The sequence below is a fragment of the Piliocolobus tephrosceles genome, chromosome 16 (genome assembly GCF_002776525.5).
Source record: "Piliocolobus tephrosceles isolate RC106 chromosome 16, ASM277652v3, whole genome shotgun sequence".
Taxonomy (NCBI): Eukaryota; Metazoa; Chordata; class Mammalia; order Primates; family Cercopithecidae; genus Piliocolobus; species Piliocolobus tephrosceles.
In genome coordinates this window covers 18,236,250-18,259,359 of record NC_045449.1, presented here as the reverse complement: position 1 = coordinate 18,259,359, position 23,110 = coordinate 18,236,250, and the positions used below count along the sequence as shown (strand labels likewise).

The 23,110-nt window shown below is 46.8% G+C and overlaps 1 protein-coding gene and 1 pseudogene across 3 annotated transcripts in view; one reads left to right on the top strand and one right to left on the bottom strand.

The window, feature by feature from the left end:
- Window positions 1-4,919: 4,919 nt before the first annotated feature.
- Window positions 4,920-5,663, bottom strand: LOC111526171 (annotated as a pseudogene).
- Window positions 5,664-9,980: 4,317 nt separating this feature from the next.
- Window positions 9,981-23,110, top strand: part of SHMT1 (serine hydroxymethyltransferase 1) — a 39,039-nt gene continuing 25,909 nt past the window's right edge. Inside the window, exons 1-4 of one of the 3 annotated variants that reach the window (XM_026448038.1) lie at window positions 9,981-10,181; window positions 11,267-11,478; window positions 18,475-18,589; window positions 21,017-21,162. In XM_026448038.1, the coding sequence (XP_026303823.1) occupies window positions 18,494-18,589; window positions 21,017-21,162 (242 nt within the window). In that variant the 5' untranslated portion in view covers window positions 9,981-10,181; window positions 11,267-11,478; window positions 18,475-18,493. Of the gene's footprint in view, window positions 10,182-11,266; window positions 11,479-12,607; window positions 12,747-18,474; window positions 18,590-21,016; window positions 21,163-23,110 lie in introns of those variants that run through there. The other 2 variants (XM_026448036.1, XM_026448037.1) reach the window with 2 other exon arrangements.

The following is a 23,110-nucleotide window of genomic DNA, read 5'->3' as shown; positions in this document are numbered from 1 at the left end:
GATGATACGTTATTTGTATATAAATACTATGCATAATAATGTATTTAAGTTATTCAACAAATAATTCTTTGGAATCTACAAAATGCTGGTTTCTGTTATAGACACTGAATGTAGAATTGATAGAAAATATAGTATTTATTCTTAGAGAGTACTAGATTTAAAAAATGCAAAACATATTGGGTAGAGGTTGTACTGCTAAAAACAAGCGGAGACTGAGTTGCTAATACAAAAACCAGAAAATCCAGTGTGATTATTTTTAATAGTCATTGATATTTTAATACAGGTCTCATGTTTTTTTCTCGTGGAAATATATTACAATATGGAATTTCTGGGCGTTTGATATCTGAATGTTTATAACAGGTATAACCAGTTTTCCGAAGACATTTTACCAGTTTGCTTGTCCACATCAGTGACTCATAAGATATTACGTGTAACCATGTCCTCTCCAACAACGTCTAGTATTAGTCTTTGTAAAGTTTGTCAAGTAACTGGGTGTAGGTGTTGCACGTGATTATTATATTATTAAAGAATAGTAGAATACCTAGCTTTAAAAAAGCAGGGCATGCAGAGGCACGTGTTTAGCGTCTGTCCTGATCCCAGAATTAAAACTAACCCAATTTGTGCCTCCACTGTTCAATAAAAAATTTCCTTGGCTGGGCAGGGTGGCTCAAGCCTGTAATCCCAGCACTTTGGGAGGCTGAGGCGGGTGGATCACGAGGTCAGCAGATCGAGACCATCCTGGCTAACACGGTGAAACCCCATCTCTACAAAAATACAAAAAATTAGCCGGGCGCGGTGGCGGGTGCCTGAGGTCCCAGCTACTCGGGAGACTGAGGCAGGAGAATGGCGTGAACCCGGGAGGCGGATCTTGCAGTGAGCCGAGATCACGCCACTGCACTCCAGCCTGGGCGACAGAGCGAGATTCCATCTCGAAAAAAAAAAAAAAAAAATTTCCTTAAGAATCCAGAGGTCAGGCTAGGCACGGTGGCTCACGCCTGTAATCTCAGCACTTTGGGAGGCTGAGGTGGGTGGATCATGATGTCAGGAGTTTGGGACTAGCCTGGCCAACATGGTGAAACCCCATCTCTACTAAAAATACAAAAAATTAGGTGGGCACGGTGTTGCACGCCTGTAGTCCCAGCTGCTCGGGAGACTGAGGCAAGAGGATTGTGTTTGGACGAACGGAGGCAGGATGGTGCACTTCCAGGTTCTTCATCCCCACCCCCAACTCTTCCCGTGCACGCAAAAATGCAGCCGCCCCCGGGAAGGTGCAGATCAACTGGGCATGTGCCAGGTGACGTCAATCCGAAGAGACCAAGATTTACCTGGTCTCACCTGCGGAACGCCCCCGACAGCCCCCGACACGCCCGTGCCCCGCCTATTGCCCTCCCACTCCTAGAAAAGCCGCTCTTGGCCAGTGAGTCACGCGGCCTTCTCACAGCCCCACTCCTGTCGGGATGTCGGGACTGTGGGAACTCCGCCCGAGAGCCCCACGGGGGGACTCTGCCGGCCTCCTTTGCCGGAGGCCGACAGACTTCTCCCCCACACCTTAGGTTACCAAAATAAACTTGCAGTTTTGCTGTTACCCTTGCCTACTCACTGGTTCTTTTGTGCCCTCTCTGGTGGTCTTAGAAAAAACAAATCAGATTGCTTGAACCAGGGAAGCAGAGGTTGCAGTGAGCTGAGATCAAGCCACTGCACTCCAGCCTGTGTGACAGAGGGAGACTCCATCTCAAAAAAAAAAAAAAAAAAAAGAGACAGAATCCAGAGGTCAGACATCCCTTTGAGCAAGGACTCCAATATGGTTTCTCACCTACTCACTCCAACAAAATTGCTCTTCTCAAAACACAAACGATATTCTCATTGTTAAATTACGAATTGAAGCATAATTCCTCAGCCTTTGTCTTAATTTATATATCAGCAGCATTTGACACAGGTGATCTCTCCCTCCTTTTTGCAAAACTTTCTTTGATAGAATTCCAGAACACTTAACCCACTTTCCCCCTGACATTTTTTATAATTACCCCTAGTCCTTTTTTACTGTTTTTTTCTCACCTTTACTACTTTTTAAATGTTAGAGAAGAACTCGGCTCAGGACCTGGACTTACCTTTCTTTGTTTTGCTTTGCTTTCTTACTAATTTTTGTGTCATTAATTTCCTGATATTTCATATTACACATCAACACTGGACTACGCCCAACACCGCCTGACTTCTTCACTTGGGTGTCAGTCAGGAATCTCAAAATGAAGGCCCACATGGAGCCACGGATACTCCCCAAACTTGCTCTTCCCCTTTTTGTTTAATGGCAACTCCCATTTTATAGTTTCTCAGCTCAATATTCTTGGTGTCTCCTTTTAGTTCTCTCTCTATCTGTCTGGTTCTCATTCTCTCTCTATCTCTATCTCTCCATCACACACACACACACGTTTTCAGATCTGTTGTGTATGGAAAACCTGCCAGTTTTACCTTTAAAGTGCAGTAATTCCAAATGGTGTTTTCAAATTCACCTTCCCACCCTCACCACTTGGTAACTACAGTACCTCCCTCACACGGTCAGGGCTCTACTGCAGAGATTTCTTGGGGAAATAATGAGAACTATTCTACATTCTTATTTCAGGGACCCTCAAAATTATAGGCCAGCCATATTCTATATGAATTTAAGCTTTCATCATTGCCCTTTTCTTCAATCCAGTCTCTACACAGCAACCACAGTATGCAATTTTTAGAATTCCAAGCCGTATCATAACACTCTTGTGTTTTTGTTTCTTTGTTTTGTTTTTTGAGACGGAGTTCCATTCTTGTTAACCAGGCTGAAGTGCAATGGCATGATCTCGGCTCACCATAACCTCTGCCTCCCAGGTTCAAGCGATTCTCCTGCCACAGCCTCCCGCGTGGCTGGATTACAGGCGTGTGCCACCACGCCTAGCTAATTTTTTGTATTTTTTTAGAGACGGGGTTTCTCCATGTTGGTCAGGCTGGTCTCAAACTCTAGACCTCAGGTAATCCGCCCACCTTGGCCTCCCAAAGTTCTAGGATTACAGGTGTGAGCCACACATGCCTGGCCAACACTCCTGTTTTAAAGGACCTGCTCCATTACTTCTTTTCTCCCTCATTAGAATTTAAGCTTAACAAACCTGGGTAGCTTCCATACTTTTCCACTGATCTATCTCCATGAGCTGGACATCACTTCGTGTAAGGTAAATAATCAGTAAATATTTTCAAATAAGAGAATCAATTATTAATAGTTTTTTTTTTCTTCGAGTATATATCTGGACTTTTAAGAATCAAGAAAATAGATTGGTCAAGAGAATTCCATGTGTTTTGATTTTCTCATCCAATGATTAATTTAGCTGTGTTAGTATAGATTTCAGTGTGGGAAGCTGTAAGCATTTCCTAAATTTTAAAATGAAAGGCATGGGATTTAAATATCCGTTCCTTTTATTTAAGGAACGACAAAAAAAGACAAGCCTATCTTTTAAAATATATTTTATATATGTAAACAATCTAAATTTATTTTTCTCTCTGTATCCCTGAATATTTTTTTAAGTTATTCATCTCCTCATTTTAAAAAGTCTACTTCAACGATAACTTTTTTTTGAGACAGAGGCTTGCTCTGTCACCCAGGCTGGAGTGCAGTGTCATGATCTTGGCTCACTGCAAGCTCCACCTCCCGGGTTCACGCCATTCTCCTGCCTCAGCCTCCTGAGTAGCTGGGACTACAGGCGCCCGCCACCACACCTGGCTATTTTTTGTATTTTTAGTAGAGATGGGGGTTTCACCGTGTTAGCCAGGATGATCTCAATCTCCTGACCTCTTGATCCGCCCACCTCTGCCTCCCAAAGTGCTGGGATTACTGGCATGAGCCACCATGGCCGGCCAATGATAACATTTTAACATATATATGCAACTTCATTAAGAATATCTTTGTGTTCCACTGAATAGCTTGTCAAATAATACATTAGGAGTACAATTTCCTCATAATTCTTAGATTTGTTTGATTAAATTTGTAGATTTCCGGCCGGGCGCGGTGGCTCAAGCCTGTAATCCCAGCACTTTGGGAGGCCGAGACAGGCGGATCACGAGGTCAGGAGATCGAGACCATCCTGGCTAACACGGTGAAACCCCATCTCTACTAAAAATACAAAAAACTAGCCGGGCAAGGTGGCGGACGCCCATAGTCCCAGGTACTCCGGAGGCTGAGGCAGGAGAATGGCCGGAACCCGGGAGGCGGAGCTTGCAGTGAGCTGAGATCCGGCCACTGCACTGCAGCCTGGGCGACAGAGCAAGACTCCGCCTCAAAAAAACAAACAAAATAATAAATAAATAAATTCGTAGATTTCCTACTCTCAGCTCATAAATTCATTCAAATATAATACATTCTACTTGATCGTTGTGGGATTTTCATACCATTAGCCAGGCATGGTGGCACGCCTCTCTAATCTCAGCTACTCAGGACGCTGAGGCAGGAAAATTGCTTGAACTCAGGAGGCAGAGGATGCAGTGAGCCGAGATCATGCCACCGCACTCCAGCCTGGACGACAGAGAGAGACGCTGTTACACACACACAAAATACAAAAATACAAAAATTAGCTGGGCGTGGTGGTGCACGCCTGTAATTCCTAGCTACTCTGGAGGCTGGGTAATTGCTTGAACCCAGAAGTTGGAGGTTGTAGTGATCGGAGATCGGACCACTGCACTCTGGCTTGGGCGACAGAGCGAGACTTCAACAACAACAACAACAACAAAAGTCTCACTAGGTTTCCTAGGTTGGTCTTGAATTCCTGGGCTCAAGTGATCCTACTACCTCAGCCTCCCAAAGTGCTGGGATTATAGGCATAAGCCACCATGCCCAGCCCAGAAAAATGTCTTTTGCCCTGTTTCTAACTGAATTATTATTATTTGTGTGTGGTTTTTTTTTTAGTTTTACTGCATTTTATTTTTAGACAACTTACATGACATGTTTTTCTTAAAAACAATGCCTCCACTCCAAATAAATCACAGTCAAAATAAATGAAGAGCTCAAGATGACATCAGTCCCATTTGTTTTAAGTCCTGGTGTTGTGTGGATGACAAGCAGAAGCCAGTTGTGATGACAGGTGACAGATCCAAAGTAATTGCCAAATTTGTTAACATTTTTCCATTTCTAAACCATCCTTAAAGAAAATCATATATGGGGTCACGCCATCCTCACCAGTAGTCCAATAGAGCAACCATGCCATCTGGATTCATGTTTTCACCGATGAAGAACTGGTAGTTTTTGAAATTAGCAAGGATGTTTGAAATTAGCTTGATTTGTTCTGCAGCCCCTGTCATAAAAGGTTTTACTCTTTCTGGTCTCTACTCTTCAAGTTTGCCTTTGATTGATTTCATGTAATCTTTGATGTACCTCTTGTAGGCTTCTTTTGTGAAACTTGTTTCCTGCCGGTGATGGTTCATGACAATATCGACACCAGTGATTACTGTGCTTTCCCTACCTTCGCCCTGGGGCCTTCAGCAGAGGCATTTCCACCAATGAGCGAGTCATCAATGTTACCTTCTGTCCTACTGACCATCTTCCCCTCCACCTCCAAGCACAGCCCGTCAGCGATCTCCCGGATCTTGTAGATGTCGGAGAACATCTCCTCCTGGCTGATGAGGTCCCGGTAGATAATCATGATGGCGAGGTGAAGGGAGAGGACGGCGCTAGCTTAGCAGGAGCCCGAAACTCCCAGAGCGGCGCTCAGGGGGAGTGGGGAGCGGGAGGAAAAAGCTATTATTTGTTTTTTAGTGTTTAATTTTGAGAGTGCTTTACGTATTCTGGATATGAGTCCTTTGTCAAATATGTGATCTTCTTTGTGCTTTACAGGGCAGAAGAGACTAGGTGATGGAAGAGTACACAACAGTGGACAAGTGACTAAACACCACAGACACCAAGGCCAGGAAGGCGCCATGGCTGTTAATGTGCACAGAAGTTGACACAGAGGCCCCTTACCCCAGGCCATGCCTTGGCACTAACTGACCCTTAGAACTTAGATGTAACACCAAGAAGAGTGGGGAAGACCACGACTTGACTGAGAGCAAGCTCAAGATGCTTGGCAAAATGAGGGCTTAAAATTGTTTGGGTATAGAAAAAAAACTAAAGCTATATTTCTTTTTTTCTTTTTCCTGTTTTTTTTTTTTTTTTTTTTTGAGACGGAGTCTCGCTCTGTCACCCAGGCTGGAGTGCAGTGGTGCGATCTCGGCTCACTGCAAGCACCACCAACCAGGTTCACATCATTCTCCTGTCTCAGCCTCCCAAGTAGCTGGGACTACAGGTGCCCACCACCATGCCCGGCTAATTTTTTGTATTTTTAGCAGAGACAGGGTTTCACGGTCTTAGCCAGGATGGTCTCAATCCCCTAACCTCGTGATCCGTCTGCCTCGGCCTCCTAAAGTGCTGGGATTACAGGTGTGAGCCACCGCCCCCAGCCTAAAGCTACATTTCCTGTATACCTGAATTTGATTTTTGAGATTTGCACTTACTGAATTCCCACCTCTATTATTAACATTATTACTTTTTTTCTTTTTTTTTTTTTTTTTTTTTTTTTGAGACGGAGTCTCGCTCTGTGGCCCGGGCTGGAGTGCAGTGGCGGGATCTCGGCTCACTGCAAGCTCCGCCTCCCGGGTTCCCGCCATTCTCCTGCCTCAGCCTAGCGAGTAGCTGGGACTACAGGCGCTGCCACGGCGCCCAGCTAGTTTTTTGTATTTTTAGTAGAGATGGGGTTTCACTGTGTTAGCCAGGATGGTCTCGATCTCCTGACCTTGTGATCCGCCCGCCTCGGCCTCCCAAAGTGCTGGGATTACAGGCGTGAGCCACCGCGCCCGGTCTTTTTTTCAGTTTTTATTTTTTGTTTGTGACGGAGTCTTGCTCTGTCACCCAGGCCGGAGGGCAGTGGCGCGATCTCCGCTCACTGCAATCTCCGCCTCCCGGGTTCACGCCATTCTCCTGCCTCAGCCTCCCCAGTAGCTGGGACTACAGGCGCCTGCCACCACCACGCCCGGCTAATTTTTTGTATTTTTAGTAGAGATGGGGTTTCACCGTGTTAGCCAGGATGGTCTCAATCTCCTGACCTCATAATCCGCCCACCTCAGCTTCCCAAAGTGCTGAACACCCTTATTATTATTACTATTACTATCTCGAGATGCAGTCTTGCTCTGTTGCCCAGGCTGGAGTGCAATGGCGCGATCTCGGCTCACTGCAACTTCTGCCTCCTGCGTTCAAGCGATTCTCCTGCCTCATCCCCCTGAGTAGCTGGGATCACAGGTGCCCGCTGCCATGTCCAGGTATTTTTTTTTTTTTTTTGTAAGTTTAATAGAGGCAGGGTTTCATCATGTTGGCCAGGCTGGTCTTTTACTCCTGACCTCAAGTGATTCGCCTGCCTTGGCCTCCCAAAGTGCTGGGATTACAGGCATGAGTCACCGCATTCGGCCACATCTCTAATATTCAGACTTTCTTCTGCATCTACTATGTGTCATGCCAAGCTCCAGGCTTCCTTTGTCATGTGGCATTATGGGCACCAATCTAGCTTTCAGAAACAGCCTTCAATATGAATCTGGGCTCCATCACACTCTGTGATTGTGAGTTATCTGAGTTTCAATTTTCTCATCTGCAAAATAAGATAATGATAGATCTTCTTTGGAAAATATAACTTTTTTTTTTTTTGAGATGAGTTTCGCTCTTGTTGCCCAGGCTGGAGTGCAATGGCTTGATCTCACTGCAACCTCTGCTTCCTGGGTGCAAGCAATTCTCCTGCCTTGGCCTCTCAAGTGGCTGGGATTACAGGGGCATGCCACCACGCCTGGCTAATTGGCTAATTTTTGTATTTTTAGTAGAGACGGGGTTTCATCATATTGGTCAGGCTGGTCTCTAACTCATGACCTCAAGTAATCTGCCTGCTTGGGCCTCCCAAAGTGCTGGGATTACAGGCATGAGCCACAGTGCCTGGCCAGAAAAATATACTTTTTTTTTTTTTTTTTTTTTGAGATGGAGTCTCACTCTGTCGCCAGGCTGGAGTGCAGTGGCTCCATCTCCGCTCATTGCAACTTCCACTGCCCGGATTCAAGCAATTCTCATGCCTCAGCCTCCTGAGTAGCTGGGACTGCAGGCACCCACCACCATGCCTGGGTAATTTTTTTTAGATGGAGTTTTCTCTTGTTGCCCAGGCTGGAGTGCAACGGTGCGATCTCAGCTCACTGCAAACTCTGCCTCCCGGGTTCAACTGATTCCCCTGCCTCAGCCTCCCAAGTAGCTGGGATTTACAGGCGCACGCCACAATGCCTGGCTAATGTTGTATTTTTAGCAGAGATGGGGTTTCTCCGTGTTGGTCAGGCTGGTTTCAAACTCCCGACCTCAGGTGATCCTCCCGCCTCGGCCTCCCAAAGTGCTGGGATTACAGGCGTGAGCCACCATGACTGGTCGAAAAATATAATTTAAAACAAAATTTTCTCCCAATCCAGAAGTGTTCTTCACAAAGCTAGTGAAAAAGAAAACACTTTAGTACTGTATAAAGCATTAAGCCAGAAAATGAAACACATCACAGGCAATCTGCTAAGAAATTGCAAAGACAGAAAGAAATCTCACCCCCTTATATAGCCAAGCAGATAGAACTCAATACATACATATTTTCCAAGATAAACCATAATTAGTCCTCAAACAAGAGGACTTGACAGTACACTTTGTCACATATAGTTCATCCTATTTGGCTTTATCTAGAGGAAAAGAAAACTCATATCTTTATGACAGGAAGTGGTTTTGCAATTTGGGGCAGGAAGACCACCAAAATTAGGCTTCTACCCTCCCACAGAAACTGGGAGATATCAATGCTATCTACCTTGCTGTTTACATTTCAGTTCCTTGAGGAAGACATTCCTAGGTCAGAAAGTTGACAAAAGGCCTATCTAGTGTCGAAAAGATTTATGCAGATTTCAAATAGAGAAGAAAACAGTTACAAGTTTTCAAAAGTAAATGCTCAAAGAAAAAGGAGGGGAGGAAAATCTCTTATTTTCAACTGGGAGACTAAAACTAGTATCTTTAATTTGTATTTGTATTTTTTTGAGACGCTGTCTCAAAAAAAAATTTTTTTTGTATTTGTTTTTTTTTTGTTTTTTGAGCTGATGAGGGTCTCACTCTGTTGCCCAGGCTAGAGTACAGAGGCAAGATCATTGCTTACTCTAACCTCTGCCTCCCAGGCTCAAGCGATCCTCCCACTTCAGCCTCCCAAGTAGCTGGGACTACAGGCGACTGCCACCACACCCAGCTAATTTTAAAATTATATGACGCAGCCTCAGGTGATCCTGACATGTGGCCCCGGTTTTTATCATTCTTAACAATAGGTAATGTTCATTGAGTCCTTATTGTGTGTCACTGTTTCATTTATCTTATTTTATTTTTTTTGAGACGTTGTCTCGCTCAGTCCCCCAGGCTGGAGTGCCGTGGCGCGATCTCGACTCACTGCAACCTCTGCCTCCCTGGAGGCAACACAGTTAGATGCCCATGTCTACTCCAACCTGGGTGACAGAGTGAGACCCTGTCTCAAAAAAATAAATAAATAAATAACAGTAATAATAATAAAGTGTCTGCTCTTGGATTATACACCTACAGAGTAATAATGTTGCAGTTTGGACCCACATTTGTCCTAATTTAAATGACCACCTTGTTAACTAAAAGTAGTACAATGAACAAAATTCACTCATAATCCCACGGCCCAAGTGACAGGCTTAAGTGAGGAAGGCCCTGTGCAGTCTTCCCGGAAATCTCGGTCCACACACCAGACCTGCAGCCTAAGCGGGTCAGTCCTACAGGTCCCCGCCCCAGGTGCGCAGCTGCACCGCGAGGCCTCCAGCCGGCCGGGAGCAGCCAGCCCTGCCCGCCGCTCCGCGGCAGCCAATAGCGCGGGTGCGTTTGGTGGCGGCCCCTGCTTGACTGAGCTCTCTGATTGGGCGCCTTCCGGGGCGGGGCCAAGCCTAAGCCTGGCGCGCGGGGTGCACCTAGCGGAGCGCGAGCTGTCCAGCGCCAAGTTTGGGGTTTGGGGTTGGCGCGGCCCGTCACGTGGCTGGCCCGCGGCGGTGCGCGGGGCGTTGGGTCAGCGGATCTGGGACTCTGGTGGCACCGGCGGCGGCGTAGGACCGAGACGTCGCTAGGCACGTGCGCTGGCCGTGTTCCGGTAGGTGGGCGGCTTTGGTCTTGGGCCGCCGCGTCCCGGAGCCCGGGGGGTGCTTCGGCGTCCTCGCTGTCCCCCGCCGTACCCGACTCTCTGCAGCCGGAACGACGGGAGGGGAGCACTTGTGTCGCGCCTGAGCTGGGGGTTGGGCGGTGGCCTGCCGCAGCGCCCCGGTTCCAGGCACATTCGGTACGATGGGGTGGCGGCCCTTGGCCTTTGGCAGGAATGCGAAGGCTTATAGCGGATGTGAGTAGCCGCTCTCTACTGAGCACTTTTCTCGTTGAGCATTTTCAATTTAAACACAACCCCTAGCCTCGCTCCTTCACAGCAAAGCTGCAAGTCGAGTGGTACCGTTTCCCCCATTTTACAGGTGAGGAAGGTGGTGGGGCTTGGAGAAAGGAGACAATTTAAATGGCAGAGCCTAGAATAGAACCCGGGTTCTCAAAGCCTGAGCCCCTAAACGTTACGCGCAGGGTCGCTCCACTTTTGACCCGTGCCACCAGATCCCTGTGGGGAATGAGCTCTTCCTGTTGCCCGCAATCTGCCACCCCCTGTTCTGGGAGACAAATGTCTCACTGTGAAGTCCTTGGCCTGGTGCCTCTGCTTCGAGATTCCAGGAGTTAAGTGACTCTTGGTCCAGCTGAGGTCAGCACAGATGCGGGCCTTCAATCGGGCAGTTACCCAGAGAATAGACTGGAAACATCAGTTTAGGTTCTTGCAGAAATAACATTGTAGGCTGGGCGCGGTGGCTCATGCCTGTAATCCCCGCACTTTGGGAAGCTGAGGCGGACAGATCACTTGAGGTCAGCAGTTCGAGACCAGCCTGGCCAACATGGTGAAACCCCATCTCTACTAAAAATACAAAAAACACTAGCTGGTCGTGGTGGCACACACCTGTAATAGCTACTGAAAAGGCTGAGGCAAGAGAATCACTTGAACCCGCGAGGTGGAGGTTGCAGTGAGCAGAGATCACACCACTGCACTCCAGCGTGAATGACAGAGTGAGACTCTATCTCAAAAAAAAAAAAAAAAAAAAGTATTACTTGGGGAAACTTGCAATGGAAGTGGTTAATTGTGTTTTTATTTAGCACAGTGTCCTGAGACAAGGCTTTGGAACTGAAGAGAAACCAGAGTTCAGATTCTGACTCTTATATGACTTTAGACAAGTTAGCTCCCTGGGCCTCAATTTCCTCCTCTGTAAAGAAGAGAACCAAAATCTGTGTGTGAGATAGAAGATGTGCAACAAGGTAGTTCCCTGAGCACATCCTTGGCTGGATCCACTTGTGTGACAGAGGCCCAGGTAAGATTTGGAGGCATGGGGAGGCTTGTGACCTTGCAGGTGACTTCACTTACTGGGTCTCTTTCCTGGCGTTGAGGATCATGCACACATGAGCAATGGTGCCTCTACAGAAATATCCATTGTTGTAATGACTGATGTTGCAGTGAGCTGTGTTAGATGGGGGGCTTACCAGGTGTTACAGAATGTTAATGAAGATGTCCCTAAGATTCCCAAGTTTCCTTTTTTCTTTTTTCTTTTTGAAATGGAGTCTAGCTCTGTCACTCAGGCTGGAGTGCAGTGGTGTGATCTCGGCTCACTGCAATCTCTACCTCACTGGTTCAAGCTATTCTCCTGTCTCAGCCCCTCGAGTAGCTGGGATTACAGGCATATGCCACCATGCCTGGCTAATTTTTGAATTTTTTTTTTTTTTTTTTTTTTTGTGAGGGGGAGTCTCGCTCTGTCGCCCAGGCTGGAGTGCAGTGGCACGATCTCAGCTCACTGCAACTTCTACCTCCTGGGTTCAAGTGATTATCCTGCCTCAGCCTCCTGAGTTGCTGGGGTTACAGGTGCGTGCCACACGCCCAGCTAATTTTTGTATTTTTAGTTGAGACGGGGTTTTACCATGTTGGTCAGCTGGTCTCAAACTCCTGACCTCAGGTGATCCACCCGCCTCGGCCTCCCAAAGTGCTGGGATTACAGGCGTGAACCACTGCGCCTGACTAATTTTTGTATTTTTAGTAGACACAGGGTTTCACCATATTGGCCAGACTGGTCTCAAACTCCTGACTTCAAGTGATCCACACACCTTGGCCTCCCAAAGTGCTGGGATTACGGGCATGAGCCACCGTGCCCGGCTGCTTTTTTTTCCTTTTAGAGAGACAGGGGTCTCACTATGTTGCCCAGGTTGCTCGACTCCTGTGGTCCTGTGACTCCCCAAACTTCAGGTGTGCAAGCCTGATTTCTGACCCTTGGCCAGTCACACTTTGTCCTTTGGGCTTTGAACTTGGGGTGTGCTGCACTTGTTTATTGTGTAGATTGCTCTCATGCCAGATCTCATGCTTGGCTCAGATTTCAGTTCAAGGACATTCCCTGGCCCAGTCTGAAGTAGCCCTGCACCCATTTATTGCATCTTTTTTTTTTTTTGATACAGGATCTTCCTCTCTTGCCCAGGTTGGAGTGCTGTGGGAAAATCTCAGCTCACTGCAGCCTCAACCTCTGGGACTCAAGCGATCCTCTTGCCTCAGCCACCCAAAGTAGCTGAGAATACAGGTGCACGCCACCAGGCTCAGGTAATTTTTTGTATTTTTTTTGTAGAGACAGGGTTTTGCCATGTTGCCTAGGCTGGTCTTGAACTCCTGGGCTCAAGTGGTCTTCTTGCCTCAGCCTCTCAAAGTTCTGGGATTACAAGCATGAGCGACCATGCCTGGCCTTATGTATTTCTTTTTTTTTTTTTTTTTTTTGGAGATGGAGTCTTGTCCTGTCACCCAGGCTGGAGTGCAATGGCATGATCTTGGCTCACTGCAACCTCCATCTGCCGGGTTCAAGCGATTCTCCTTCCTCAGCCTCACAAGTAGCTGGGATTACAGGTGTGTGCCACCACACCCGGCTAATTTTTGCATTTTTAGTAGAGACAGGGTTTCACCTTGTTGGCCACACTGGTCTTGAACTCCTGACCTCAACTAATCCACTCGCCTTGGCCTACCATGGTACTGAGATTACAGTTGTGAGCCACCGTGCCTGGCCTGTGTTTCTTAATTGTTTATAATTTGTTTCTTATAAGAGCAGGACCTCTGTCTTAGTAACCTCTGTATTCTTAGTGCCTATCTGTGTGCCTGGGATATAAGAGTTGTTCAATAAATGTTGATTGAATGAATTCATTGTAGGCTAGTAGTGGAGTAGACCTCTTAGATATCAAGAACTTATTTTGGACTTTTTTTTTTTTCTTTTTGAGAATTAGGGTCTCACTCTGTCATCCAGGCTGGAGAGCAGTGGCAGAATCATAGTTTTTGGCAGCCTCGACCTCCTGGGCCCAAGTAATCCTCTCACCTCAGCCTCTCAAGTAGTTGAGACTACAGGCATGCACCATCATGTCATCCAGCTAATTTTTAATTTTTTTTTTTTTTTTCTGAGATGATGTCTTGCTCTGTCACCCAAGCTGAAGTGCAGTGGCATGGTCTTTGCTCACTGCAACCTCCGCCTCCCGGGTTCAAGTGATTCTTCTGCCTCAGCCTCCCGAGTAGCTGGAACTACAGGTGCATGCCACCACACCCGGCCAATTTTTGTATTTTTAAGAGACAGGGTTTCGACGTGCTGGCCAGGCTGGTCTCAAACTCCTGACCTCAGGTGATCTCCCCGCCTTGGCCCCCCAAAGTGCTGGGATTACAGACGTGAGCAACTGTGCCCAGCTGTTTTTTTTTTTTTTTTTTGAGACAGAGTCTCACTTTGTCACCCAGGCTGGAGTGCAGTGGCGCGATCTCAGCTCACTGCAACCTCCACCTCCTGGATTCAAGCAATTCTACTGCCTCAGCCTCCCGAGTAACTGGGACTACAGGTATGGGCCACCGCACCCAGCTAATTTTTGTATTTATAGTAGAGACCAGGTTTCACCATATTGGCCAAGCTGGTCTCAAACTCCTGACTTTGTGATCTGCCCACCTTGGCCTCCCAAAGTGCTAGGATCAGTGGCATGAGCCACCGCGCTGGGCCTAATTTTTTTTTTGAGACTGAGTCTCACTCTGTCGCCCAGGCTGGAGTGCAGTGGGGTGATCTTAGCTCACTGTAACCTCTGCCTCCTGGGTTCAAGCAATTTTCCTACCTCAGCCTCCTACATAGTTGGGATTACAGGGGCCTGCCTCTATGCCCGTCTAATTTTTGTATTTTTAATAGAGACGGGGTTTCGCCATGTTGGCCAGGCTAGTCTCCAACTCCTGACCTCAGGTGATCCACCTGCGTTGGCCTCCCAAAGTGCTGGGGTTACAGGCGTGAGCCACTGTGCCTGGCAAAAAAAATTTTTTTTTGAGATAGAGTCTCACTTTGTTGCCAGGCTGCAGTGTAGTGGTGCGATCTCTGCTCACTACAATCTCCACCTCCCGGGTTCAAGCCATTCTCCTGCCTCAGCCTCCTGAATAGCTGGAATTACAGGTGGGTGCCGCCACACCTGGCTAATTTTAGTATTTTTAGTGGAGATGGGGTTTCACCATGTTGGCCTAGATGGTCTTGATCTCCTGACCTCATGGTCTGCCCGCCTCGGCCCCGCAAAATGCCGGGATTACAGGCATGAATCACTGTGCCTGACCTTTTTTTTTTTGAGACGGAGTCTCGCTCTGTTGCCCAAACTGGAGTGCAGTGGCCGGATCTCGGCTCACTGCAAGCTCCGCCTTTCGGGTTCATGCCATTCTCCTGCCTCAGCCTCCCGAGTAGCTGGGACTATAGGTGCCCGCCACCTCGCCTGGCTAGTTTTTAGTATTTTTTTTTTTTTTAGTAGAGACGGAGTTTCACCGTGTTAGCCAGGATGGTCCTGATATCCTGACCTTGTGATCCGCCCGTCTCGGCCTCCCAAAGTGCTGGGATTACAGGTTTGAGCCACCGCGCCCGGCCTGACCTTTTTTTTAAAATTTTTTTTTTTGAGACACAATATCACTCTGTCATCCAGACTGGAGTGCAATGGCACATTCTCGGCTCACTGCACCCTCCACCTCCCAGGCTCAAGTAAGTCTCATGCTTCAGGTGTATGCCACCACACCCAACTAATTTTTTATATTTTTAGTAGAGACAGGGTTTCACCATGTTAGCCAGGCTGGTCTCAAACTCCTGGCCTCAAGCTGATCTGCCCACCTCAGCCTTCCAAAGTGCTGGGATTACAGATGTGAGCCACCTTGCCCAGCCTAATTTCTAAATTTTTGTAGAGATGTGGTTTCACTGTGTTGCCTAGGCTGTGGTTAACTCCTAGGTTCAAAGGATTCCCCCATCCTTGACCCCACTAAGAGCTGGGATTACAGGCATAACCCACCATGCCAGGCCTTTTTTTTTTTCTTCCCTGAGACGGAGTCTTGCTTTGTCATCTAGGCTGGAGTGCAGTGGTGTGTTCTTGGCTCACTGCAACCTCCATCTCCCGTGTTCAAGCAATTCTCCTGTCTCAGCCTCCCAAGTAGCTGGGATTACAGGCGCCTGCCACCACACCCGGCTAATTTTTGTATTTTGAGTAGAGATGGGGTTTCACTATGTTGGCCAGGCTGGTCTTGAACTTCTGACCTTAGGTGATCTGCCTGCCTTGGCCTCCCAAAGTACTGGGATTACAGGCGTGAGCCTCTGGGGCTAGCCAAACCTGTAATTCTTTAGGAAGATTTATATTCAAACAAGTCCTTTTTTTAAAAAACAAACAAACAAAAAACCACACAGGGTCTTACTCTGTCACCCAGGCTAGAGTGCACTGCCACAATCACGGCTTATTGCAACCTCTAGCTTCCAGGTTCAGGTGATCCTTCCACCTCAGCCTCCTGAATAGCTGGGACTACAGATGCATGCCGCCACCACCAGCTAATAATTTGTATTTTTTGTAGAGATGGGGCTTTGCCATGTTGTCCAGGCCAGTCTTGAACTCCTGGGCTCAAGTGATCCTCCTGCCTCAGCCTCCCAAAGTGCTGGAATTACAGGCATGAGCCACCACACCCAGCCCAAGTACATATTTTAACTAACAGCTTCACGGGAACTCTGTGGAGTACTTAGAGCATGTGCTTTGGGGTTTTGAGTCCTACCTCTGTGGCTAACTTGTTGTACAGCCCTGGGCTAAGATATTTTACTTTTCTTTGAAACAGAGTCTCGCTCTGTCGCCAGGCTGAAGTGCAGTGGCGGTCTTGGCTCACTGCAACCTCTGACTCCCAGGTTAAAGCAATTCTCCTGCCTCAGCCTCCCGAGTAGCTGGGATTACAGGCGCCTGCCACTATGCCCGGATAATTTTTGTATTTTTAGTAGAAATGGGGTTTCACAGTGTTGGACAGGATGGTCTTGATCTCCTGACCTTGTGATCTTCCCACCTTGGCCTCCTAAAGTGCTGGGATTACAGGTGTGAGCCACTGCGCCAGGCTGCGATATTTTACTTTTCTAACCTCGCTTATTTTTCTTTCTTTAGTTCTTTTTTTTTTTTTTTTTTTTTTAAGAGTTCTAGACTCAGTAGCTAGGACTATAGGCCCATCCCACCATGCCCAGCTAATTTTTTTTTTTTTTTGTAGCCATGCCCAGGCTGGTCTTGAACTCCTGGCCTCCCAAAGTGCTGGGATTACAGGTGTGAGTTGCCATGCCTGGCCCTGAGCCTCATTTTCATTATTTGAAGTATGAAATACATTAACACATTAAAGTGTTGCTAGGATTAAAATGAGGTCCTTATATATTCAAAAATCATATAGAGATTTTTGAGGCCCTTCTTAATAGCAAAATTCCCATTTACATTTTTCTGGAGCCTGGAGAAATGTGTCCAGACTGAGTGAATAGATGCTATTTGCTGTACTTACATTATCATTTATAAAATACTACTGGTGATCATCCTGGAAGGATGATCCCAACTGCCTATATCCTGTTCATCATTAACTTGTGTGTCCCAAAAAATCTTTTGAAAAGTTGCTAAATAGTGAATATTTACTATATTATGAGAGCCTGCCAGTTCAAGTCAATGATTCATCTGTTCAGTCATTTGGAAAATATTCTTTTTTTTTTTTTTTTTTTGAGACGGAGTCTTGCTCTGTGGCCAGGTTAGAGTGCAGTGGTGTGATCTCGGCTCACCGCAAGCTCCGCCTCCCAGGTTCAAGCGATTCTCCTGCTTCAGCCTCCCGAGTAGCTGGGACTACAGGTGCGTGCTACCACGTCCAGCTCATTTTTTGTATTTTTAGTAGAGACGGGGTTTCACCATGTTGGTCAGGATGGTCTCGAACTCCAGACCTCGTGATCCGCCCACCTCGGCCTCCCAAAGTGCTGCGATTACAGGCGTGAGCCACCGCACCTGGCCGGAAAATATTCTTCATATATAGCGGTGTTGGGTACCACAGGTGATTTTTTAAAAAGTAACACTCAGTCCTTACCTTCAAGGAATTTAGTTTAGTTGTGGGAGATAAGCTATACCCATGAGAAGTGTGGCTGAGAGGAGGTGGAGTTGGACTGCCTGCAAGTTGGGAGGAGGGTCAGTTCTCATTTCTGAGGGAGATGAGCTGACGTCTGCAGTTCGGAAAGGAACCAAAAGTTCCACACAGTGGTTTTGTAATAGAATATGCTCATGTTTACCAAGCGATTCTGAGGGAAAGGCTAAAAAATTGTATTAGTTTAGCAACTCGATAGAACTAGCAGGTTGTGATGAACTTTGATTAAATGTAATGCTGGGGCCGGGCATGGCGGCTTACGCCTGTAATCCCAGCACTTTGGGAGGCTGAGGCAGGCGGATCATTTGAGTTCAAGACCAGCCTGACCAACATGGTAAAACTCCATCTCTATGAAAAATACAGAAATTAGCCAGATATAGTGACGCACACCTGTAGTCCCAGCTACTCGGGAGGCTGAGGCAGGAGAATCACGTGAACCCAGGAGGCGGAGGTTGCAGTGAGCCAAGATCACGCCATTGCACTCCAGCCTGGGTGACAGACTGAGACTCTTGTCTCAAAAAAATAAAAATAAATAGGTGGGGCGTGGTGGCTGACGCCTGTAATCCCAGCATTTTGGGAGGCCAACACGGGTGGATCACAAGGTCAGGAGATTGAGACCATCCTGGCTAATACAGTGAAACCCCATCTCTACTAAAAATACACAAAATTAGCCGGGCGTGGTGGCACGTGCCTGTAGTCAAAAGACTGAGGCAGGAGAATCGCTTGAACCTGGAAGGCAGAGATTGCAGTGAGCCGAGATCACCCCACTGCACTCCAGTCTGGGCAACAGAGCAAGACTCCATCTCATAAATAAATAAATAAACAAACTAACTAACTAACTAAAAAAATCAATTTAATGCTGGAAGCTACACACGTATTTCCCATTTTTTAGGCAGCTTTGAACCAGTGCAATGGAGATGCCAGTCAATGGGGCCCACAAGGATGCTGACCTGTGGTCCTCACATGACAAGATGCTGGCACAGCCCCTGAAAGACAGTGATGTTGAGGTGAGATCTGTGGAGTGTTCACAGATATTTTTATGTTGGAGGGCTTCATTTAAATCTCTAGTTCTAACTACAAATTAATTAGGGATAGCCTTGAAATGAGTATTATCCTGCTGGATTTACAGGTGGTGGCAGACAAAATGGCTACAAATCCTTTGAGAGTAAATTTAAAGATTGTGGGTTTCTTCAAAGTGTGGAGCACTGTGCAGGGTGCTCTGGAGAAAAGCAGAGAAGGGGAGAGATCACTGACAGTTGACCCTTTCCTGACAGTTCACAGGGAATATAGATCTATCTAGACATCTGGAAACACCTTTATTTTATTTTACTTGTTTGTTTATTTTTTTGAGACAGAGTTTCACTCTTGTTGCCCAGGCTGGAGTGTAATGGCATGATCTTGGCTCACTGCAACCTCCACCTCCTGGGTTCAAGGGATTCTCCAGCCTCAGCCTCCTGAGTAGCTGGGATTACAGGCACCCACCACTGTGCCTGGCTAGCTTTTTTTTGAGACATAGTCTTGCTCTGTTGCTCAGACTGGAGTGAGTGCAGTGTCTCCATCTCAGCTCACTGCATGCTCTGCCTCCCAGGTTCACGCCATTCTCCTGCCTTAGCCTCCCGAATGGCTGGGACTACAGGCGCCAGCCACCACGCCAGCTAATTTTTTATATTTTTTTTTTAGTAGAGATGGGGTTTCACTGTGTTAGCCAGGATGGTCTTGACCTCCTGACCTCGTGATCTGCCCGTCTCAGCCTCCCAAAGTGCTGGGATTACAGGCATGAGCCACCACGTCGGGCCTAAGTTTTGTATTTGTAGTAGAGATGAGATTTCGCCATGGTGGCCAGGATGGTCTGGAACTCCTGACTGCAGCTGATCCACCCACCTTGGTCTCCCAAAATGCTGGGATTACAGGCATGAGCCACCGTGCCCAGCCTTGTTTTTATGAAAGTTTTATTGAGATATCACTCATTTGCCATGCAATTTAGTGGTTTTTAGTATATTCATAGTCAATTTTAGAACATTTTTATCCCCCCAGAAAGAAACCTTGAACCCATTAGCAGTCAACCCAAACTCCCCAACGCTGGTCAATCACTCATCTACTTTCTATCTCTATGAATTTGCTGAAATTTCTTTTCATTTTTGAGACAGGGTCTCACTGTCACTCAGGCTGGAGTACAGTGCCGTGCTCTTGCCTCAGTTCACTGCAGCCTCCGCCCCCTGGGCTCAAGTGATCCTTCTACTTTGGCCTCCTGAGTTGCTGGGACTACAAGTGCATGCCACCACACCTGGCTGATTTTTTGTGTTTTTTGGTGGAGGCAGGGTTTCACCATGCTGCCCAGGCTGGTCTTGAACTCCTGGGCTCAATCAACCTGCCTTAGTCTCCTGAAGTGCTGGGATTACAGGTGTGAACCACTGTGCCTGGCCTAAAGCATCTTTTCTTTTAAGGAAGAGGAACAAGGAATAAGGTTCAGGGAGGGAGAAACTTGGTGAAAAATAGGGATAAAAATAACAGGATGGTGATGTTAAAAATTAGGTGGGATGCTTAAAGATAACTTTCTCTTCAGTCATTTTGTTTTTCTTTTTTTGAGATGAAGTCTGGCTCTTGTTTCCCAGGCTGGAGTGCGATGGCGCGATCTCGGCTCACTGCAACCTCCACCTCCAAGGTTCAAGCAATTCTCCTGCCTCGGCTTCCTCATGTAGCTGAGATTATAGGCGCCTGCCACCACACCCATCTAATTTTTGTATTTTTAGTAGAGACGGGGTTTCACCATGTTGGCCAGGCTGGCCTAGAACTCCTGACCTCAGGTGATCCACCAGCCTCGGCCTCCCAAAGTGCTGGGATTACAGGCATGAGCCACTGTGCCCCGCCATCATCTTGTTTTTTTTTTGTTTTTTTTTTTTTGAGATGGAGTCTCTCTGTCTCCAGGCTGGAGTGCAGTAGTGCAGTGGCGTGATCTCCGCTCACTGCAAGCTCCACCTCCTGGATTCATGCCATTCCCCAGCCTCAGCCTCCTGAGTAGCTGGTACTACAGGCACCTGCCACCATGCCTGGCTAATTTTTTTGTATTTTTAGTAGAGACGGGGTTTCACCGTGTTAACCAGGATGATCTGGATCTCCTGACCTTGTGATCCGCCTGCCTCGGCCTTCCAAAGTGCTCGGATTACAGGTGTGAGCCACTGCGCCCGGCCTATTTTGTTTTTCTTGGTTCATTGATTAGTGCTTTCTCAGATACTAAAACCTTTGAGGAGGATTCATTCTATTCCTTAAGTGTTATGAGAGTCCTTGATGTTATTTGGATTAAGGTCAGCTTCTGAAGGCACAATCAATATTAATGTGAAAGAGTGTCTTTTCCCTTTAGGAGGTTGTAATTTGGATCAGAGCAAAATTTTAAACTAAAATTTCCAAATATCAAGCATCTGTTTTCTTCTCATAAGGTTTACAACATCATTAAGAAGGAGAGTAACCGACAGAGGGTTGGATTGGAGCTGATTGCCTCGGAGAATTTCGCCAGCCGAGCAGTTTTGGAGGCCCTAGGCTCTTGCTTAAATAACAAATACTCTGAGGGGTACCCGGGCCAGAGGTATGTGAATCTCTTCAAAGGCCTGATTCTGCCACAGTCATAGGGAGTATTGAATCAGCCTAGGACCTAAACAATTTGGAAATTTCAGAAAACAGCAAGCTTCCCAACTGTAGGATTTCTGTTCCACACCTGCTCTCTGACATAACTCTTTTATTCCCAGCATGTGATAACACTGAAGAGCTCAGCACAGGTGTACTCCGGGGCACATTTCATAGTCCTCTGGGGGCTTTCTAGAAAAATAGGCCAGTTTGTAAGGAGTATTGAGCCACTGGACTGGTGTGTGGCCTCTGTCTAGAAAAGGTCAGTGTCATCTGAGGGAGGCTGCAGAAGGTGACCATTGCCATGTGAGTCATCGAGTCTGTATTGGAAATGGTGTGGAAGTGGAGGCTGAATCTGCAATACTGGAAGCCATTTCTGCATTATAAATGTTGGATTTACACATGCAGTGGCTTTGAGTTAACTCTTTCACCCTCAGAATTACAGTGTTATATTCGTTTTCGTTTTTTGCAGTCATCATCAGGCAAAGAAAAGAAATTACAGAATTAGACATGGCTTTTGCAAATGCGTGCATTTTTGTCCCAAAGGAAACAGAAAAAAAAGGTCGCTCTTGGAGAAGGAATTGCCATTTTGTCCTGAGATGCCCCTGAAGCTCTATGTAGAAGACAGAATCAAGTTGAAGGCATTGTCTTTCTCCTACTGTGAATAACTAACTTTTGCATTGTGCCTTGAAGAATTCACCAGGTGTTTTCTTTCTCTCTCTCCTTTCTTTTTCCTTTCTTCTTTCAGGCTAAGGTATTTTGTTAACACCAGGTGTTTTCTTTCTTTTTTTTTTTTTTTCTTTTTGAGACATAGTGTGTCTCTCACCCAGGCTGAAGTGCAGTGGTGTGATCAAGGTTGACTGCAGCCTTGGCCTCCTGAACTCAAGCCATCCTCCCACCTCAGCCTCCTGAGTCACTGGGACTATAGGCACACACCACCACACCCAGCTACTTTTGTAGAGACACAGAGTTTCACCATGTTGCCCAGGCTGATCTCCATCTCCTGAGCTTTTGTAGAGACACAGAGTTTCACCATGTTGCCCAGGCTGATCTCCATCTCCTGAGCTCAAGCGATCCACCCACCTCGGCCTCCCAGAGTGCTGGGATTAGAGCTATGAGCCACTGCACCCGATCCACACCAGGTGTTTTCACAACTAATATTTCATTTGATTCTCACAGCAATGTATCGGGCAAGGGGTGATGTTTTCTACATTTTTAAGAAGGGGACTGAGTGTGATGGCTCACCCCTGTAATCTCAGTGCTTTAAGAGGCCAGGGCAGAGGATCATTTGAGGCTAGGAATTTGAGACCAGCCTGGGCAATATAGTGAGATGCTGTCTCCAAAACAAAATTTAAAAATTAGCCGGGCATGGTGGCATGCACCTGTAGTCTCAGTTACTCAGGAGACTGAGGTGGAGTATTGCTTGAGCCCAGGAGATCAAAGGCTGCAGTGAGCTATTATTTTGCCAGTGCACTCCAGCTGGGGTGACAGAATGAGACCCTGTTTCTAAAGTAAAAAAACAAAAACCCACAACTTAAATAGAAGTGTAATTACATCGTGTAGTCATGTTAAAGGGCTTTTTTTTTTTCTAAGACGGAGTATCACTCTGTTGCCAGGCTGGAGTGTAGTGGCACAATCTCGGCTCACTGCAACCTCCACCTCTCAGGTTCAAGCAGTTCTCCTGCCTCAGCTTCCCGAATAGCTGAAACTACAGCTGCATGCCACCACCCCCCAGATAATTTTTTGTATTTTTAGTAGAGACAGGGTTTCACCATGTTGGCCAAGCTGGTCTTGATCTCCTGACCTTATGATCCACCCGCCTCAGTCTCCCAAAGTGCTGGGAATACAGGTGTGAGCCACTGCGCCCAGCCAATTAAAGGGCTCTTTTAAAAGGTAATTATTACATGTTT